Consider the following 16,718-nt stretch of genomic DNA (forward strand, 5'->3'; position numbering starts at 1 on the left):
GTCAATGACTTTCCCTGTCTGGGGAAAGATGAAACCGGGCCGGCGGGGTGGGGAGACCGGGCCGGCGGGGTGGGGGACACCGGGCCGGCGGGGTGGGGGACACCGGGCCGGCGGGGTGGGAGACCGGGTGGGAGACCGGGCCGGCGGGGTGGGGGACACCAGGCCGGCGGGGTGGGGAGACCGGGCCGGCGGGGTGGGGAGACCGGGCCGGCGGGGTGGGGGACACCGGGCCGGCGGGGTGGGGGACACCGGGCCGGCGGGGTGGGGGACACCGGGCCGGCGGGGTGGGACACCGGGCCGGCGGAGGGAGACTGTTTGACAGTGTGGTTTTGAGTCACGTAGAGTCTTACATGGGCAAAGGCAGAAATGTGACCTGGACAACTTCTTCATCAATTTCCCTGTCAGACAAGTTGATTACAAATAAGACTAGCCTGCTAGGAACAGTGAACACACAACGGAGACTAGCCTGCTAGGAACAGTGAACAAGACTAGCCTGCTAGGAACTGTGAACAAGACTAGCCTGCTAGGAACCGTGAACAAGACTAGCCTGCTAGGAACCGTGAACACACAAACAAGACTAGCCTGCTAGGAACTGTGAACAAGGCTAGCCTGCTAGGAACCGTGAACAAGACTAGCCTGCTAGGAACCGTGAACACACAAACAAGACTAGCCTGCTAGGAACCGTGAACAAGACTAGCCTGCTAGGAACCGTGAACAAGACTAGCCTGCTAGGAACCGTGAACAAGACTAGCCTGCTAGGAACCGTGAACAAGACTAGCCTGCTAGGAACCGTGAACACACAAACAAGACTAGCCTGCTAGGAACCGTGAACAAGACTAGCCTGCTAGGAACAGTGAACACACAAAGAAGACTAGCCTGCTAGGATTGTAGAATTAAACAAAACAGATCCTTGACTCTCTAAAAAAAATTATATATATTTTTTTTTTAATTGATATATTTCCATGAATATTATTAAATGCAATTAATAATTTACACTCGTTTATTCACTTTATCGGGCATAGCCACCTTGCAGGTTGATATGCATCTGATGCTGATGCTAAAGGGGATACCTGGCAACGTTCTCTAGCGTGTTCTGATAGGCTGAAAGGCCAGGCTGTTCTAGGGTTCAGGGTTTATCTGAGTTCCACATGCAGAATGTCTTTACTCCCGGTGTCCTTAATGCTGAGTGCTTCAAATCACATTTCTACTGTCTTTTGGTATGACTCGTACGGGGATGGAACTCCCAACCTTTCAATCTCAGGGCAGACACTCTAACCGTGTGTGTGTGTGTGGCTAACTGTTTGTTCTCTCTCTCTAGTCTTTGAGTCCTTTAAGGACTATGTCGCCGTGGAGCAGCTTGACGGAGACAACAAATACGACGCAGGAGAACACGGTCTACAGGTGAGGCCTTATTCAGGCTTCATAAAGGCCATATGTATGGTTAAAATATGCTTTATATGACTACGGATGAGGCCTTATTCAGGCTTTATAAAGGCCATATGTATGGTTAAAAGATGCTTTATATGACTACGGATGAGGCCTTATTCAGGCTTTATAAAGGCCATATGTATGGTTAAAAGATGCGTTATATGACTACAGGTGAGGCCTTATTCAGGCTTTATAAAGGCCGTATGTATGGTTAAAAGATGCTTTATATGACTACGGATGAGGCCTTATTCAGGCTTTATAAAGGGTGTGTACAGGATTTACAGATGTTTTATAAACACTCAGGCTACATGACATATTCATAATGAGGTTATAGAGTTGATGATGGGTGTAAGTGTGCTTTATGAGCATGGCCTATAGGTGAGGCTGTAGAACAGCTGGCCAATCATGTTTGGTTCGAGGGCCGCAACGGGATTTCAAATATTCTTAGGACGAATTTGTTGGTCAAAATCAATTCTTTGGACCAGAGAAGGGTCAGTTAGTTGAACATCTCTGGTCCTTTATAATCAACACATACTCTCTGTCTAGATTCAGACCTGGGGGGTCTCTGGTCCTGTATAATCTACACATACTCTGTCTAGATTCAGACCTGGGGGGTCTAGATTCAGACCTGGGGGGGTCTAGATTCAGACCTGGGGGGGTCTAGATTCAGACCTGGGGGGTCTCTGGGTCCTATATAATCTACACATACTCTCTGTCTAGATTCAGACCTGGGGGGTCTAGATTCAGACCTGGGGGGGGTCTCTGGGCCTGTATAATCTACTTGAGGTAGGACACATGATGAGTCAGTAGACATACCGGTCATATGTGTGTTTTCAGGAAGCGGAGAAGGGTGTGAAGTTCCTGACTTTCCCTCCCATACTGCACCTGCAGCTGATGAGGTTCATGTACGACCCTCAGACCGACCAAAACATCAAGATCAACGACAGGTAAACACACACCTACACACACACCTGTCTAAACACGTTGATTCCACAGGTAACACACACCTACACACACACCTGTCTAAACATGTTGATTCCACAGGTAAACTGACTATACCAAACGTTAAGAACAACTTCCTGATATTGAGTTGCATCCCCGTTTGCCCTCAAAACAGCCTCAATTCATCAGGGCGTGGCCTCCACAAGGTGTTGAAAGGATTCCACAGGGATGCTGGGCCATGTTGACTCTACAAGGTGTTGAAAGCGTTCCACAGGGATGCTGGCCCATGTTGACTCTACAAGGTGTTGAAAGGGTTCCACAGGGATGCTGGCCCATGTTGACTCTACAAGGTGTTGAAAGGGTTCACAGGGATGCTGGCCCATGTTGACTCTACAAGGTGTTGAAAGCGTTCCACAGGGATGCTGGCCCATGTTGACTCTACAAGGTGTTGAAAGGGTTCCACAGGGATGCTGGCCCATGTTGACTCTACAAGGTGTTGAAAGGGTTCCACAGGGATGCTGGTCCATGTTGACTCTACAAGGTGTTGAAAGGGTTCCACAGGGATGCTGGCCCATGTTGACTCTACAAGGTGTTGAAAGCATTCCACAGGGATGCTGGCCCATGTTGACTCTACAAGGTGTTGAAAGGGTTCCACAGGGATGCTGGCCCATGTTGACTCTACAAGGTGTTGAAAGTGTTCCACAGGGATGCTGGCCCATGTTGACTCTACAAGGTGTTGAAAGCGTTCCACAGGGATGCTGGCTCATGTTGACTCTACAAGGTGTTGAAAGGGTTCCACAGGGATGCTGGCCCATGTTGACTCTACAAGGTGTTGAAAGTGTTCCACAGGGATGCTGGCCCATGTTGACTCTACAAGGTGTTGAAAGTGTTCCACGGGGATGCTGGCTCATGTTGACTCTACAAGGTGTTGAAAGCGTTCCACAGGGATGCTGGCCCATGTTTACTCTACAAGGTGTTGAAAGTGTTCCACAGGGATGCTGGCCCATGTTGACTCTACAAGGTGTTAAGGGATCATAGCTTTCACCTGGATTCACCTGGTCAGTCTGTGTCATGGAAAGAGCAAGTTTTCCTGATGTTTTGTACACCCAGCGTAGGTCATGGTAACTTAACCCCCCCCAGTGTAGGTCATGGTAACTTAACCCCCCAGTGTAGGTCACGGTAACTGACCCCCCAGTGTAGGTCAAAGCCCCACTGGGGTAACACAGCACATTCCTGTCTGCTTCACCAGGGAGTCTGATGTCCTGAATGGAGCTCATATTGAAGCTACAACACAGGAGGAACATGGAGACCATAATACTGATCACAAAAATACCTTTCCTTCCTCTCGTCCCCGCTCCGTCTCACCCCCCTCTCCGTCTCACCCGTCTCGCCCCCTCTCTCTGTCTCTCCTCCCCCTCTCTCTGTCTCTCCTCCCCCTCTCTCTGTCTCTCCTCCCCCTCTCTCTGGTCCCCTCTCTGTCTCGTCCCCCTCTCTGTCTCGTCCCCCTCTCTGTCTCGTCCCCCCCTCTGTCTCGTCCCCCCCTCTGTCTCGTCCCCCTCTCTGTGTGTCTGTCTCTCCTCCCCCTCCTCTCCTGTCTCTCCTCCCCCTCCTCTCCTGTCTCTCCTCCCCCTCTCTCTGGTCCCCTCTCTGTCTCGTCCCCCTCTCTGTCTCGTCCCCCTCTCTGTCTCGTCCCCCTCTCTGTCTCGTCCCCCCCTCTGTCTCGTCCCCCCCTCTGTCTCGTCCCCCCCTCTGTCTCGTCCCCCCCTCTGTCTCGTCCCCCCCTCTGTCTCGTCCCCCCCTCTGTCTCGTCCCCCTCTCTGTGTGTCTGTCTCTCCTCCCCCTCCTCTCCTGTCTCTCCTCCCCCTCCTCTCCTGTCTCTCCTCCCCCTCCCAGGTTTGAGTTTCCGGAGCAGCTTCCCCTGGATGAGTTTCTCCAGAAGACTGACTCTAAGGACCCGGCCAACTACATCCTGCATGCCGTGCTGGTCCACAGTGGAGACAACCACGGAGGACACTATGTTGTCTACCTCAACCCCAAAGGAGACGGAAAAGTCAGCGTCAAGGAGCCCATCGTGAGTCCCCCAACCCACCGATCAGTTAAATGCAGTAGTATATTGGATCATTAATGGGGTGTAAGAACTACTGTTGTTTTGTCAACCTGAAAGGTGTTTTATAATGTTATTAACACAGTAAAGGGGAAATGATGTCATAATATGCAGCCAACACTCTGCTCACGTGTCCTGAGAAATGATGTCATAATGTGCAGCCAACACTCTGCTCACGTGTTTCCTGTGAAATGATGTCATAATGTGCAGCCAACACTCTGCTCACGTGTTTCCTGAGAAATGATGTCATAATATGCAGCCAACACTCTGCTCACGTGTCCTGAGAAATTATGTCATAATATGCAGCCAACACTCTGCTCACGTGTCCTGAGAAATGATACAATGACGGTACATAAACTGTTTTCTTAAGGTACATCTGCTCTCTCTCTGTCTCTCTCTGTCTCTCTCTCTCTGTCTCTCTCTCTCTCTCTCTCTCTCTCTCTGTCTCTCTCTCTCTCTCTCTCTCTCTCTCTGTCTCTCTCTCTCTGTCTCTCTCTCTCTGTCTCTCTCTCTCTGTCTCTCTCTCTCTGTCTCTCTCTCTCTGTCTCTCTCTCTCTGTCTCTCTCTGTCTCTCTCTCTCTCTCTCTCTCTCTCTCTGTCTCTCTCTCTCTGTCTCTCTCTCTCTGTCTCTCTCTCTCTGTCTCTCTCTCTCTGTCTCTCTCTCTCTGTCTCTCTCTGTCTCTGTCTCTCTCTCTCTGTCTCTCTCTGTCTCTCTCTCTCTCTCTCTCTCTCTCTCTCTCTCTCTCTCTGTCTCTCTCTCTCTCTCTCTCTCTCTCTCTCTCTGTCTCTCTCTCTCTCTGTCTCTCTCTCTCTCTGTCTCTCTCTCTCTCTCTCTCTGTCTCTCTCTCTGTCTCTCTCTCTCTCTGTCTCTCTCTCTCTCTCTCTCTCTGTCTCTCTCTGTCTCTCTCTCTGTCTCTCTCTCTGTCTCTGTCTCTCCCCCTCTGTCTCTCTCTCTGTCTCTCTCCCTCTATCTCCCTCTATCTCCCTCTCTCTCTCTCTCTCTCTGTCTCTCTCTCTCTCCCTCTCCCCTTCCTCTCCAGTGGTGTAAGTTTGATGATGACGTGGTGTCACGGTGCACCAAGGAGGAAGCCATTGAACACAACTACGGTGGCCATGACGACGACCTGTCAGTACGTCACTGCACCAACGCTTACATGCTGGTGTACATCCGCGAGTCCAAACTCAGTAAGTCACCTTGTGGGGCTTTATAACTCAGTAAGTCACCTTGTGGTGCTTTATAACTCAGTAAGTCACCTTGTGGTGGTTTATAACTCAGTAAGTCACCTTGTGGTGGTTTATAACTCAGTAAGTCACCTTGTGGTGGTTTACCACTCAGTAAGTCACCTTGTGGTGCTTTATAACTCAGTAAGTCACCTTCTGGTGCTTTACGACTCAGTAAGTCACCTTGTGGGGCTTTATAACTCAGTAAGTCACCTTGTGGTGCTTTATAACTCAGTAAGTCACCTTGTGGTGCTTTATAACTCAGTAAGTCACCTTGTGGTGCTTTATAACTCAGTAAGTCACCTTGTGGTGGTTTATAACTCAGTAAGTCACCTTGTGGTGGTTTATAACTCAGTAAGTCACCTTGTGGTGGTTTATAACTCAGTAAGTCACCTTGTGGTGCTTTATAACTCAGTAAGTCACCTTGTGGTGCTTTATAACTCAGTAAGTCACCTTGTGGGGCTTTATAACTCAGTAAGTCACCTTGTGGTGCTTTATAACTCAAGTCACCTTGTGGTGCTTTATACCTCAGTAAGTCACCTTGTGGTGCTTTATAACTCAGTAAGTCACCTTGTGGTGCTTTATAACTCAGTAAGTCACATTGTGGTGCTTTATAACTCAGTAAGTCACCTTGTGGGGCTTTATAACTCAGTAAGTCACCTTGTGGTGCTTTATAACTCAAGTCAACTTGTGGTGCTTTATACCTCAGTAAGTCACCTTGTGGTGCTTTATAACTCAGTAAGTCACCTTGTGGTGCTTTATAACTCAGTAAGTCACCTTGTGGTGCTTTATAACTCAGTAAGTCACCTTGTGGTGCTTTACGACTCAGTAAGTCACCTTGTGGTGCTGCATTTTTGCTCTATGAAGCCTGATCACTCACTAAGCCAATGCTATGAAGCCTTATACTACCTTTTGTAGCACATGATTAGATAACCCTGTGTTTACCCATCTCCCTCCAGGTGAGGTATTGTTAGGTAACCCTGTGTTCTCCCTCCAGGTGAGGTATTGTTAGGTAACCCTGTGTTCTCCCTCCAGGTGAGGTATTGTTAGGTAACCCTGTGTTCTCCCTCCAGGTGAGGTATTGTTAGGTAACCCTGTGTTCTCCCTCCAGGTGAGGTATTGTTAGGTAACCCTGTGTTCTCCCTCCAGGTGAGGTATTGTTAGGTAACCCTGTTTTTACCCATCTACCCCAGGTGAGGTATTGTTAGGTAACCCTGTGTTCTCCCTCCAGGTGAGGTATTGTTAGGTAACCCTGTGTTTACCCATCTACCCCAGGTGAGGTATTGTTAGGTAACCCTGTGTTCTCCCTCCAGGTGAGGTATTGTTAGGTAACCCTGTTTTTACCCATCTCCCTCCAGGTGAGGTATTGTTAGGTAACCCTGTGTTCTCCCTCCAGGTGAGGTATTGTTAGGTAACCCTGTGTTCTCCCTCCAGGTGAGGTATTGTTAGGTAACCCTGTGTTCTCCCCCCAGGTGAGGTATTGTTAGGTAACCCTGTGTTCTCCCTCCAGGTGAGGTATTGTTAGGTAACCCTGTGTTCTCCCTCCAGGTGAGGTATTGTTAGGTAACCCTGTGTTCTCCCTCCAGGTGAGGTATTGTTAGGTAACCCTGTGTTCTCCCTCCAGGTGAGGTATTGTTAGGTAACCCTGTGTTCTCCCTCCAGGTGAGGTATTGTTAGGTAACCCTGTGTTCTCCCTCCAGGTGAGGTATTGTTAGGTAACCCTGTGTTCTCCCTCCAGGTGAGGTATTGTTAGGTAACCCTGTGTTCTCCCTCCAGGTGAGGTGCTGCTGGCTGTAAACGACGTGGACATCCCCCAGCAGCTGGTGGAGAGGCTTCAGGAGGAGAAGCGGGTTGAGGCTCAGAAGAGGAAGGAGCGGCAGGAGGCCCATCTCTACATGCAGGTCCAGGTAAGGAGCCCCCCCAGTCACAGGTCCGGTTAAGGCTTGGAGCCCCCCCCCCCCCCCCAGTCACAGGTCCGGTTAAGGCTTGGAGCCCCCCCCCCCCAGTCACAGGTCCGGTTAAGGCTTGGAGCCCCCCCCCCCCCCAGTCACAGGTCCAGTTAAGGCTTGGAGCTCCCCCCCCCCCCCCCCCCCAGTCACAGGTCCAGATAAGGCTTGGAGCTCCCCCCCCCCCCCCCCCCCAGTCACAGGTCCAGATAAGGCTTGGAGCTCCCCCCCCCCCCCCCCCCCCCCCCCAGTCACAGGTCCAGATAAGGCTTGGAGCTCCCCCCCCCCCCCCCCCCCCCCCCCCCCCAGTCACAGGTCCAGATAACAGAACAGCTTTTGGAGAATGTTGGTGTTATGAATCACTTGTCTCCCTCTGTCTCCCCCATCGCCTCCTCCACTCTCCTCGCCCTCTCTCTCTCCTCCTTTCTCTCCTCGCCCTCTCTTCCCCCCGTCTCTCCTCCACTCTCCTTCTCCTCTCCTTCTCCTCTCTCTCTCTCCTCCCAGATTGTGACAGAGGACCAGTTCTGTGGTCACCAGGGTAATGACATGTATGATGAGGAGAAGGTGAAGTACACTGTGTTCAAGGTCCTGAAGAGCTCCACGCTGCAGGAGTTTGTCCAGAATCTCTCCCAGACCATGGTGAGACTCCTGTCTCCTCTCTGTCTCTGCGTTCCTGTCTCCTCTCTGTCTCTCTGTTCCTGTCTTCTCTCTCTCTGTTCCTGTCTTCTCTCTCTCTCTGTTCCTGTCTCCTCTCTCTCTCTCTGTTCCTGTCTTCTCTCTCTCTCTCTGTTCCTGTCTTCTCTCTCTCTCTCTGTTCCTGTCTCCTCTCTCTCTCTCTGTTCCTGTCTTCTCTCTGTCTCTCTCTCTGTTCCTGTCTTCTCTCTGTCTCTCTCTCTCTGTTCCTGTCTTCTCTCTGTCTCTCTCTTTCTCTCTCTCTCTCTCTCTCTGTTGCTGTCTTCTCTCTCTGTTCCTGTCTTCTCTGTCTCTCTCTCTCTGTTCCTGTCTTCTCTGTCTCTCTCTCTCTGTTCCTGTCTTCTCTCTGTCTCTCTCTCTGTTCCTGTCTCTCCCTGTTCCTGTCTTCTCTCTGTCTCAGTCTCTCTGTGTGTTGCTGTCCTCTCCTCCGTTAACCTTTTTAACCTGCTGTTCCACCTCTGTTCTACTTCTCCCGGAGGACGTCGAAGTAGAAACCCTGGAGAGGAACCATGCTAGTGTGTAGGCCCAGTCTGACAGTGTATTGATGTGCTACAGGGATTCCCACAGGACCAGATGAGGCTGTGGCCCATGCAGGCCCGGAGCAACGGCACCAAGAGACCTGCCATGCTGGACTACGAGGCAGACTGCAGCAAGTCTGTGAGTAACACAACCACCAGGTTGTCCTGGAAACTGTCCTGTCGTCTCTTGGAAGACAGTAGAGGGACTGGTGTCTGTGTAACCCTGTGTGTGTGTGTGTGTAACCCTGTGTGTGTGTGTGTGTAACCCTGTGTGTGTGTGTGTGTAACCCTGTGTGTGTGTGTGTGTAACCTTGTGTGTGTGTGTGTAACCCTGTGTGTGTGTGTGTAACCCTGTGTGTGTGTGTGTAACCCTGTGTGTGTGTGTGTAACCCTGTGTGTGTGTGTGTAACCCTGTGTGTGTGTGTGTAACCCTGTGTGTGTGTGTAACCCTGTGTGTGTGTAACCCTGTGTGTGTGTAACCCTGTGTGTGTGTAACCCTGTGTGTGTGTAACCCTGTGTGTGTGTAACCCTGTGTGTGTGTAACCCTGTGTGTGTGTAACCCTGTGTGTGTGTAACCCTGTGTTTAACCCTGTGTGTGTGTGTGTGTGTGCAACCCTGTGTGTGTGTGCAACCCTGTGTGTGTGTGTAACCCTGTGTGTGTGTGTGTGTGTGTGTGTAACCCTGTGTGTGTGTGTGTAACCCTGTGTGTGTGTGTGTAACCCTGTGTGTGTGTGTGTGTAACCCTGTGTGTGTGTGTGTGTGTGTGTTCTCCCCAGATGATAGACTTGAGCGACAACGAGAATCCCTGGACTATATTTTTGGAGACGGTGGATCCTGAGATGGCTGCCAGCGGAGCAACGTTACCCAAGTTCGACAAAGACCGTGAGTTCAGACCGTTACCCAATTATCACAGACCGTGAGTTCACACTATTACCCAATTATCACAGACCGTGACTGTTACCCAATTATCACAGACCGTGAGTTCAGACTATTACCCAATTATCACAGACTGACTATTACCCAATTATCACAGACCGTGAGTTCAGACTATTACCCAATTATCACAGACTGACTATTACCCAATTATCACAGACCGTGAGTTCAGACTATTACCCAATTATCACAGACCGTGACTGTTACCCAATTATCACAGACCGTGACTATTCCCCAATTATCACAGACCGTGAGTTCAGACTATTACCCAATTATCACAGACCGTGACTATTACCCAATTATCACAGACCGTGACTATTACCCAATTATCACAGACCGTGACTGTTACCCAATTATCACAGACCGTGACTATTCCCCAATTATCACAGACCGTGAGTTCAGACTATTACCCAATTATCACAGACTGACTTTTACCCAATTATCACAGACCGTGAGTTCAGACTATTACCCAATTATCACAGACTGACTATTACCCAATTATCACAGACCGTGAGTTCAGACTATTACCCAATTATCACAGACCGTGACTGTTACCCAATTATCACAGACCGTGACTATTCCCCAATTATCACAGACCGTGAGTTCAGACTATTACCCAATTATCACAGACCGTGACTATTACCCAATTATCACAGACCGTGACTATTACCCAATTATCACAGACCGTGACTGTTACCCAATTATCACAGACCGTGACTATTCCCCAATTATCACAGACCGTGAGTTCAGACTATTACCCAATTATCACAGACCGTGACTATTACCCAATTATCACAGACCGTGAGTTCAGACTATTACCCAATTATCACAGACCGTGACTATTAGCCAATTATCACAGACCGTGAGTTCAGACTGTTACCCAATTATCACAGACCGTGACTATTAGCCAATTATCACAGACCGTGACTATTAGCCAATTATCACAGACCGTGACTGTTACCCAATTATCACAGACTGACTATTACCCAATTATCACAGACCGTGACTATTACCCAATTATCACAGACCGTGAGTTCAGACTATTAGCCAATTATCACAGACCGTGAGTTCAGACTATTAGCCAATTATCACAGACCGTGAGTTCAGACTATTAGCCAATTATCACAGACCGTGACTGTTACCCAATTATCACAGACTGTGACTATTACCCAATTATCACAGACCGTGACTGTTACCCAATTATCACAGACTGTGACTATTACCCAATTATCACAGACTGTGACTATTACCCAATTATCACAGACCGTGAGTTCAGACTATTACCCAATTATCACAGACCGTGACTATTACCCAATTATCACAGACTGTGACTATTACCCAATTATCACAGACCGTGACTATTACCCAATTATCACAGACTGACTATTACCCAATTATCACAGACTGTGACTATTACCCAATTATCACAGACCGTGACTATTACCCAATTATCACAGACCGTGACTGTTACCCAATTATCACAGACTGTGACTATTACCCAATTATCACAGACTGAGTTCAGACTATTACCCAATTATCACAGACTGTGACTATTACCCAATTATCACAGACTGTGACTATTACCCAATTATCACAGACCGTGACTATTACCCAATTATCACAGACCGTGACTATTACCCAATTATCACAGACTGTGACTATTACCCAATTATCACAGACCGTGACTATGACCCAATTATCACAGACCGTGACTATTACCCAATTATCACAGACCGTGACTATTACCCAATTATCACAGACCGTGAGTTCAGACTATTAGCCAATTATCACAGACCGTGAGTTCAGACTATTACCCAATTATCACAGACCGTGAGTTCAGACTATTAGCCAATTATCACAGACCGTGAGTTCAGACTATTACCCAATTATCACAGATATTGTTCTGATATTATTCTGATATTCCTTTATTCCCAGGTTGTTTAGGACACGGGGGGTTGACGCCCTCTTACTGGGGGTTGACGCCCTCTGACTGGGGGTTGACGCCCTCTGACTGGGGGTTGACGCCCTCTGACTGGGGGGGTTAACGCCCTCTGACTGGGGGTTGACGCCCTCTGACTGGGGGGGTTAACGCCCTCTGACTGGGTGGTTAACGCCCTCTGACTGGGGGGGTTAACGCCCTCTGACTGGGGGGTTAACGCCCTCTGACTGGGGGGGTTAACGCCCTCTGACTGGGGGGGTTAACGCCCTCTGACTGGGGGTTGACGCCCTCTGACTGGGGGGGTTAACGCCCTCTGACTGGGTGGTTAACGCCCTCTGACTGGGGGGGTTAACGCCCTCTGACTGGGGGGTTAACGCCCTCTGACTGGGGGGGTTAACGCCCTCTGACTGGGGGGGTTAACGCCCTCTGACTGGGGGGTTGACGCCCTCTGACTAATAACCACGAAGTACAAAGCAGCTAGTTAAAGATGAAATCACAAGTCATTACAAAGAAATGGATGTTGTTTTTACGTAACTGTGGTCAAGTAAAAATAGATGCTCATTTTTATTTATATATAATGATCGTCCTCACAGTCTCTCTTCTCTTCTCAGACGACGTCATGCTGTTCTTGAAGATGTATGATCCTAAAAGCAGAAGCTTAAATTATTGTGGACATATCTACACCGCTATATCCTGTAAAATACGTACGTAGTGTTTCTATTGAAGTGTTTCGCTTCTTTTATCATTTAAGCCTCTAGAGGTCAGGAAATGGCAGGGGGGGTTTCATTTAGAGGGGGTTTCAGTTAGGGGGGGTTTCAGTTAGGGGGGGTTTCAGTTAGGGGGGGTTTCAGTTAGGGGGGGTTTCAGTTAGGGGGGGGGGTTTCAGTTAGGGGGGGGGGGGTTCAGTTAGAGGGGGGGGGTTCAGTTAGAGTGGGGGGGGGGGGGTTCAGTTAGAGTGGGGTTTCAGTTAGGCCTCCCCCTCCTTACTCAGCAGCACCTCCTTGTTAAATCCTGAGGAGAACCCTGTGGTAGGTGTGGAGTAGTTTTAGAGTTGAGGTGTGTGTGTGAAGGAGTGTTAAATGTATGCTGTTTTCTCTACCAGGAGACCTGCTGCCCGTCATGTGTGAGAGAGCAGGCTTTCAACAGGAGACCAGCCTTATCCTCTATGAGGTGAGCACACACACACACACACACACACACACACACACACTAGCCTCCTCTGAGGTGAGAACACAGGTCTGACAGGTGTCCATATACTAAGGGTGTAACGGTACACCTATTTGTACTGACCCTTTCGATACGGGACCTCTATTGGATCAGCTCTGAACCAGAATTAATACCTCAAAATACCATCCACTAGTCCTCTACACTGGGTGGTAAATCAGACCAGTAGTCCTCTACACTGGGTGGTAAATCAGACCAGTAGTCCTCTACACTGGGTGGTAAATCAGACCACTAGTCCTCTACACTGGGTGGTAAATCAGACCACTAGTCCTCTACACTGGGTGGTAAATCAGACCACTAGTCCTCTACACTGGGTGGTAAATCAGACCACTAGTCCTCTACACTGGGTGGTAAATCAGACCACTAGTCCTCTACACTGGGTGGTAAATCAAACCACTAGTCCTCTACACTGGGTGGTAAACCAGACCACTAGTCCTCTACACTGGGTGGTAAACCAGACCACTAGTCCTCTACACTGGGTGGTAAATCAGACCAGTAGTCCTCTACACTGGGTGGTAAACCAGACCACTAGTCCTCTACACTGGGTGGTAAATCAGACCACTAGTCCTCTACACTGGGTGGTGAATCAGACCACTAGTCCTCTACACTGGGTGGTAAATCAGACCACTAGTCCTCTACACTGGGTGGTGAATCAGACCACTAGTCCTCTACACTGGGTGGTAAACCAGACCACTAGTCCTCTACACTGGGTGGTAAATCAGACCACTAGTCCTCTACACTGGGTGGTGAATCAGACCACTAGTCCTCTACACTGGGTGGTAAATCAAACCACTAGTCCTCTACACTGGGTGGTAAATCAAACCACCAGTCCTCTACACTGGGTGGTAAATCAAACCACCAGTCCTCTACACTGGGTGGTAAATCAGACCACTAGTCCTCTACACTGGGTGGTAAATCAAACCACTAGTCCTCTACACTGGGTAGTGAACCTTCAGTAAATCAGACCACTAGTCCTCTACACTGGGTGGTAAATCAGACCACTAGTCCTCTACACTGGGTGGTAAACCAGACCACTAGTCCTCTACACTGGGTGGTAAATCAAACCACTAGTCCTCTACACTGGGTGGTAAATCAGACCACTAGTCCTCTACACTGGGTGGTAAAATCAAACCACTAGTCCTCTACACTGGGTGGTGAACCTTCAGTAAATCAGACCACTAGTCCTCTACACTGGGTGGTAAATCAGACCACTAGTCCTCTACACTGGGTGGTAAACCAGACCACTAGTCCTCTACACTGGGTGGTAAATCAAACCACTAGTCCTCTACACTGGGTGGTAAATCAGACCACTAGTCCTCTACACTGGGTGGTAAATCAAACCACTAGTCCTCTACACTGGGTGGTAAATCAGACCACTAGTCCTCTACACTGGGTGGTGAACCTTCAGTAAATCAGACCACTAGTCCTCTACACTGGGTGGTGAATCAGACCACTAGTCCTCTACACTGGGTGGTGAACCTTCAGTAAATCAGACCACTAGTCCTCTACACTGGGTGGTGAATCAGACCACTAGTCCTCTACACTGGGTGGTAAATCAGACCACTAGTCCTCTACACTGGGTGGTAAACCAGACCACTAGTCCTCTACACTGGGTGGTAAATCAGACCACTAGTCCTCTACACTGGGTGGTGAATCAGACCACTAGTCCTCTACACTGGGTGGTGAACCTTCAGTAAATCAGACCACTAGTCCTCTACACTGGGTGGTGAATCAGACCACTAGTCCTCTACACTGGGTGGTAAATCAGACCACTAGTCCTCTACACTGGGTGGTAAACCAGACCACTAGTCCTCTACACTGGGTGGTAAATCAGACCACTAGTCCTCTACACTGGGTGGTAAACCAGACCACTAGTCCTCTACACTGGGTGGTAAACCAGACCACTAGTCCTCTACACTGGGTGGTAAATCAGACCACTAGTCCTCTACACTGGGTGGTGAACCTTCAGTAAATCAGACCACTAGTCCTCTACACTGGGTGGTAAATCAGACCACTAGTCCTCTACACTGGGTGGTAAATCAGACCACTAGTCCTCTACACTGGGTGGTAAAATCAGACCACTAGTCCTCTCTCTACACTGGGTGGTAAACCAGACCACTAGTCCTCTACACTGGGTGGTAAATCAGACCACTAGTCCTCTCTCTACACTGGGTGGTAAACCAGACCACTAGTCCTCTACACTGGGTGGTAAATCAGACCACTAGTCCTCTACACTGGGTGGTAAACCAGACCACTAGTCCTCTACACTGGGTGGTAAATCAGACCACTAGTCCTCTACACTGGGTGGTAAATCAGACCACTAGTCTTCTACACTGGGTGGTAAACCAGACCACTAGTCCTCTACACTGGGTGGTAAATCAGACCACTAGTCCTCTACACTGGGTGGTGCACGCCTAAATTGAAGAGTAATTACACCCAAAAATGTCAACATATTTTGTTCCTGACCTCAAATATTTTCCCTGCTGTGGTTTAACCATTGTTGGGGACTATTTTTTTCGAAGGTCCTTCATTTGACTCATTATCTCTTCCTGGGTTTAACATCTTTTGACAAAACAAACATTTACTGCAGTAACTGTTGCTATTTCATTTTCCTGCTGGACTGAACCAAACCCCTAAACCGCAATACGTACCAAACCCCTAAACCACAATACGAACCAAACCCCTAAACCGCAAGACGAACCAAACCCCTAAACCACAATACGAACCAAACCCCTAAACCACAATACGAACCAAACCCCTAAACCACAATACGAACCAAACCCCTAAACCACAATACGAACCAAACCCCTAAACCCCAATACGAACCAAACCCCTAAACCACAATACGAACCAAACCCCTAAACCCCAATACGAACCAAACCCCTAAACCACAATACGAACCAAACCCCTAAACCACAATACGAACCAAACCCCTAAACCACAATACGAACCAAACCCCTAAACCGCAATACGAACCAAACCCCTAAACCGCAATACGAACCAAACCCCTAAACCGCAATACGAACCAAACCCCTAAACCGCAATACGAACCAAACCCCTAAACCACAATACGAACCAAACCCCTAAACCACAATACCAACCAAACCCCTAAACCACAATACGAACCAAACCCCTAAACCGCAATACGAACCAAACCCCTAAACCACAATACGAACCAAACCCCTAAACCCCAATACGAACCAAACCCCTAAACCCCAATACGAACCAAACCCCTAAACCACAATACGAACCAAACCCCTAAACCACAATACGAACCAAACCCCTAAACCACAATACGAACCAAACCCCTAAACCGCAATACGAACCAAACCCCTAAACCGCAATACGAACCAAACCCCTAAACCGCAAGACGAACCAAACCCCTAAACCGCAATACGAACCAAACCCCTAAACCGCAATACGAACCAAACCCCTAAACCGCAATACGAACCAAACCCCTAAACCGCAAGACGAACCAAACCCCTAAACCGCAAGACGAACCAAACCGTGAGTTTGGTAAACGGGCTTGGTGAACCACACACACACACACCCAACTCCAGGTCTATCTACACAAACAGCCTCCATCTCCCATGTGTCTGTGTTCCAGGAAGTGAAGCCTAATTTAACAGAGCGGATACAGGACTACGACGTGTCATTGGACAAGGCCCTGGATGAGCTCATGGACGGAGACATCATCGTCTTCCAGAAGTAAGTCATTCCAACATGGGAATCTAACAACAACCCACAGGAGGGAACCGAGATGGAGAGCC

General features: G+C 49.0%; 2 protein-coding genes across 3 annotated transcripts in view; one reads left to right on the forward strand and one right to left on the reverse strand.

The window, feature by feature from the left end:
• The window catches only part of LOC110539068 (NLR family CARD domain-containing protein 3), a 1,005,455-nt gene that overhangs the window by 760,875 nt on the left and 227,862 nt on the right, over nucleotides 1-16,718 (reverse strand). The window lies entirely within an intron of this gene.
• Nucleotides 1-16,718, forward strand: part of LOC110539066 (ubiquitin carboxyl-terminal hydrolase 7) — a 61,717-nt gene that overhangs the window by 27,839 nt on the left and 17,160 nt on the right. For both annotated transcript variants that reach the window (XM_036939575.1, XM_036939574.1), the window contains exons 11-21: nucleotides 1,319-1,401; nucleotides 2,266-2,375; nucleotides 4,264-4,441; nucleotides 5,515-5,659; nucleotides 7,472-7,602; nucleotides 8,146-8,280; nucleotides 8,890-8,991; nucleotides 9,629-9,734; nucleotides 12,336-12,428; nucleotides 12,827-12,894; nucleotides 16,556-16,656. In XM_036939575.1, the coding sequence (XP_036795470.1) occupies nucleotides 1,319-1,401; nucleotides 2,266-2,375; nucleotides 4,264-4,441; nucleotides 5,515-5,659; nucleotides 7,472-7,602; nucleotides 8,146-8,280; nucleotides 8,890-8,991; nucleotides 9,629-9,734; nucleotides 12,336-12,428; nucleotides 12,827-12,894; nucleotides 16,556-16,656 (1,252 nt within the window). The remainder of the gene's footprint in view (nucleotides 1-1,318; nucleotides 1,402-2,265; nucleotides 2,376-4,263; nucleotides 4,442-5,514; nucleotides 5,660-7,471; nucleotides 7,603-8,145; nucleotides 8,281-8,889; nucleotides 8,992-9,628; nucleotides 9,735-12,335; nucleotides 12,429-12,826; nucleotides 12,895-16,555; nucleotides 16,657-16,718) is intronic.

Source organism: Oncorhynchus mykiss, chromosome 12 (assembly GCF_013265735.2).
Source record: "Oncorhynchus mykiss isolate Arlee chromosome 12, USDA_OmykA_1.1, whole genome shotgun sequence".
Taxonomy (NCBI): Eukaryota; Metazoa; Chordata; class Actinopteri; order Salmoniformes; family Salmonidae; genus Oncorhynchus; species Oncorhynchus mykiss.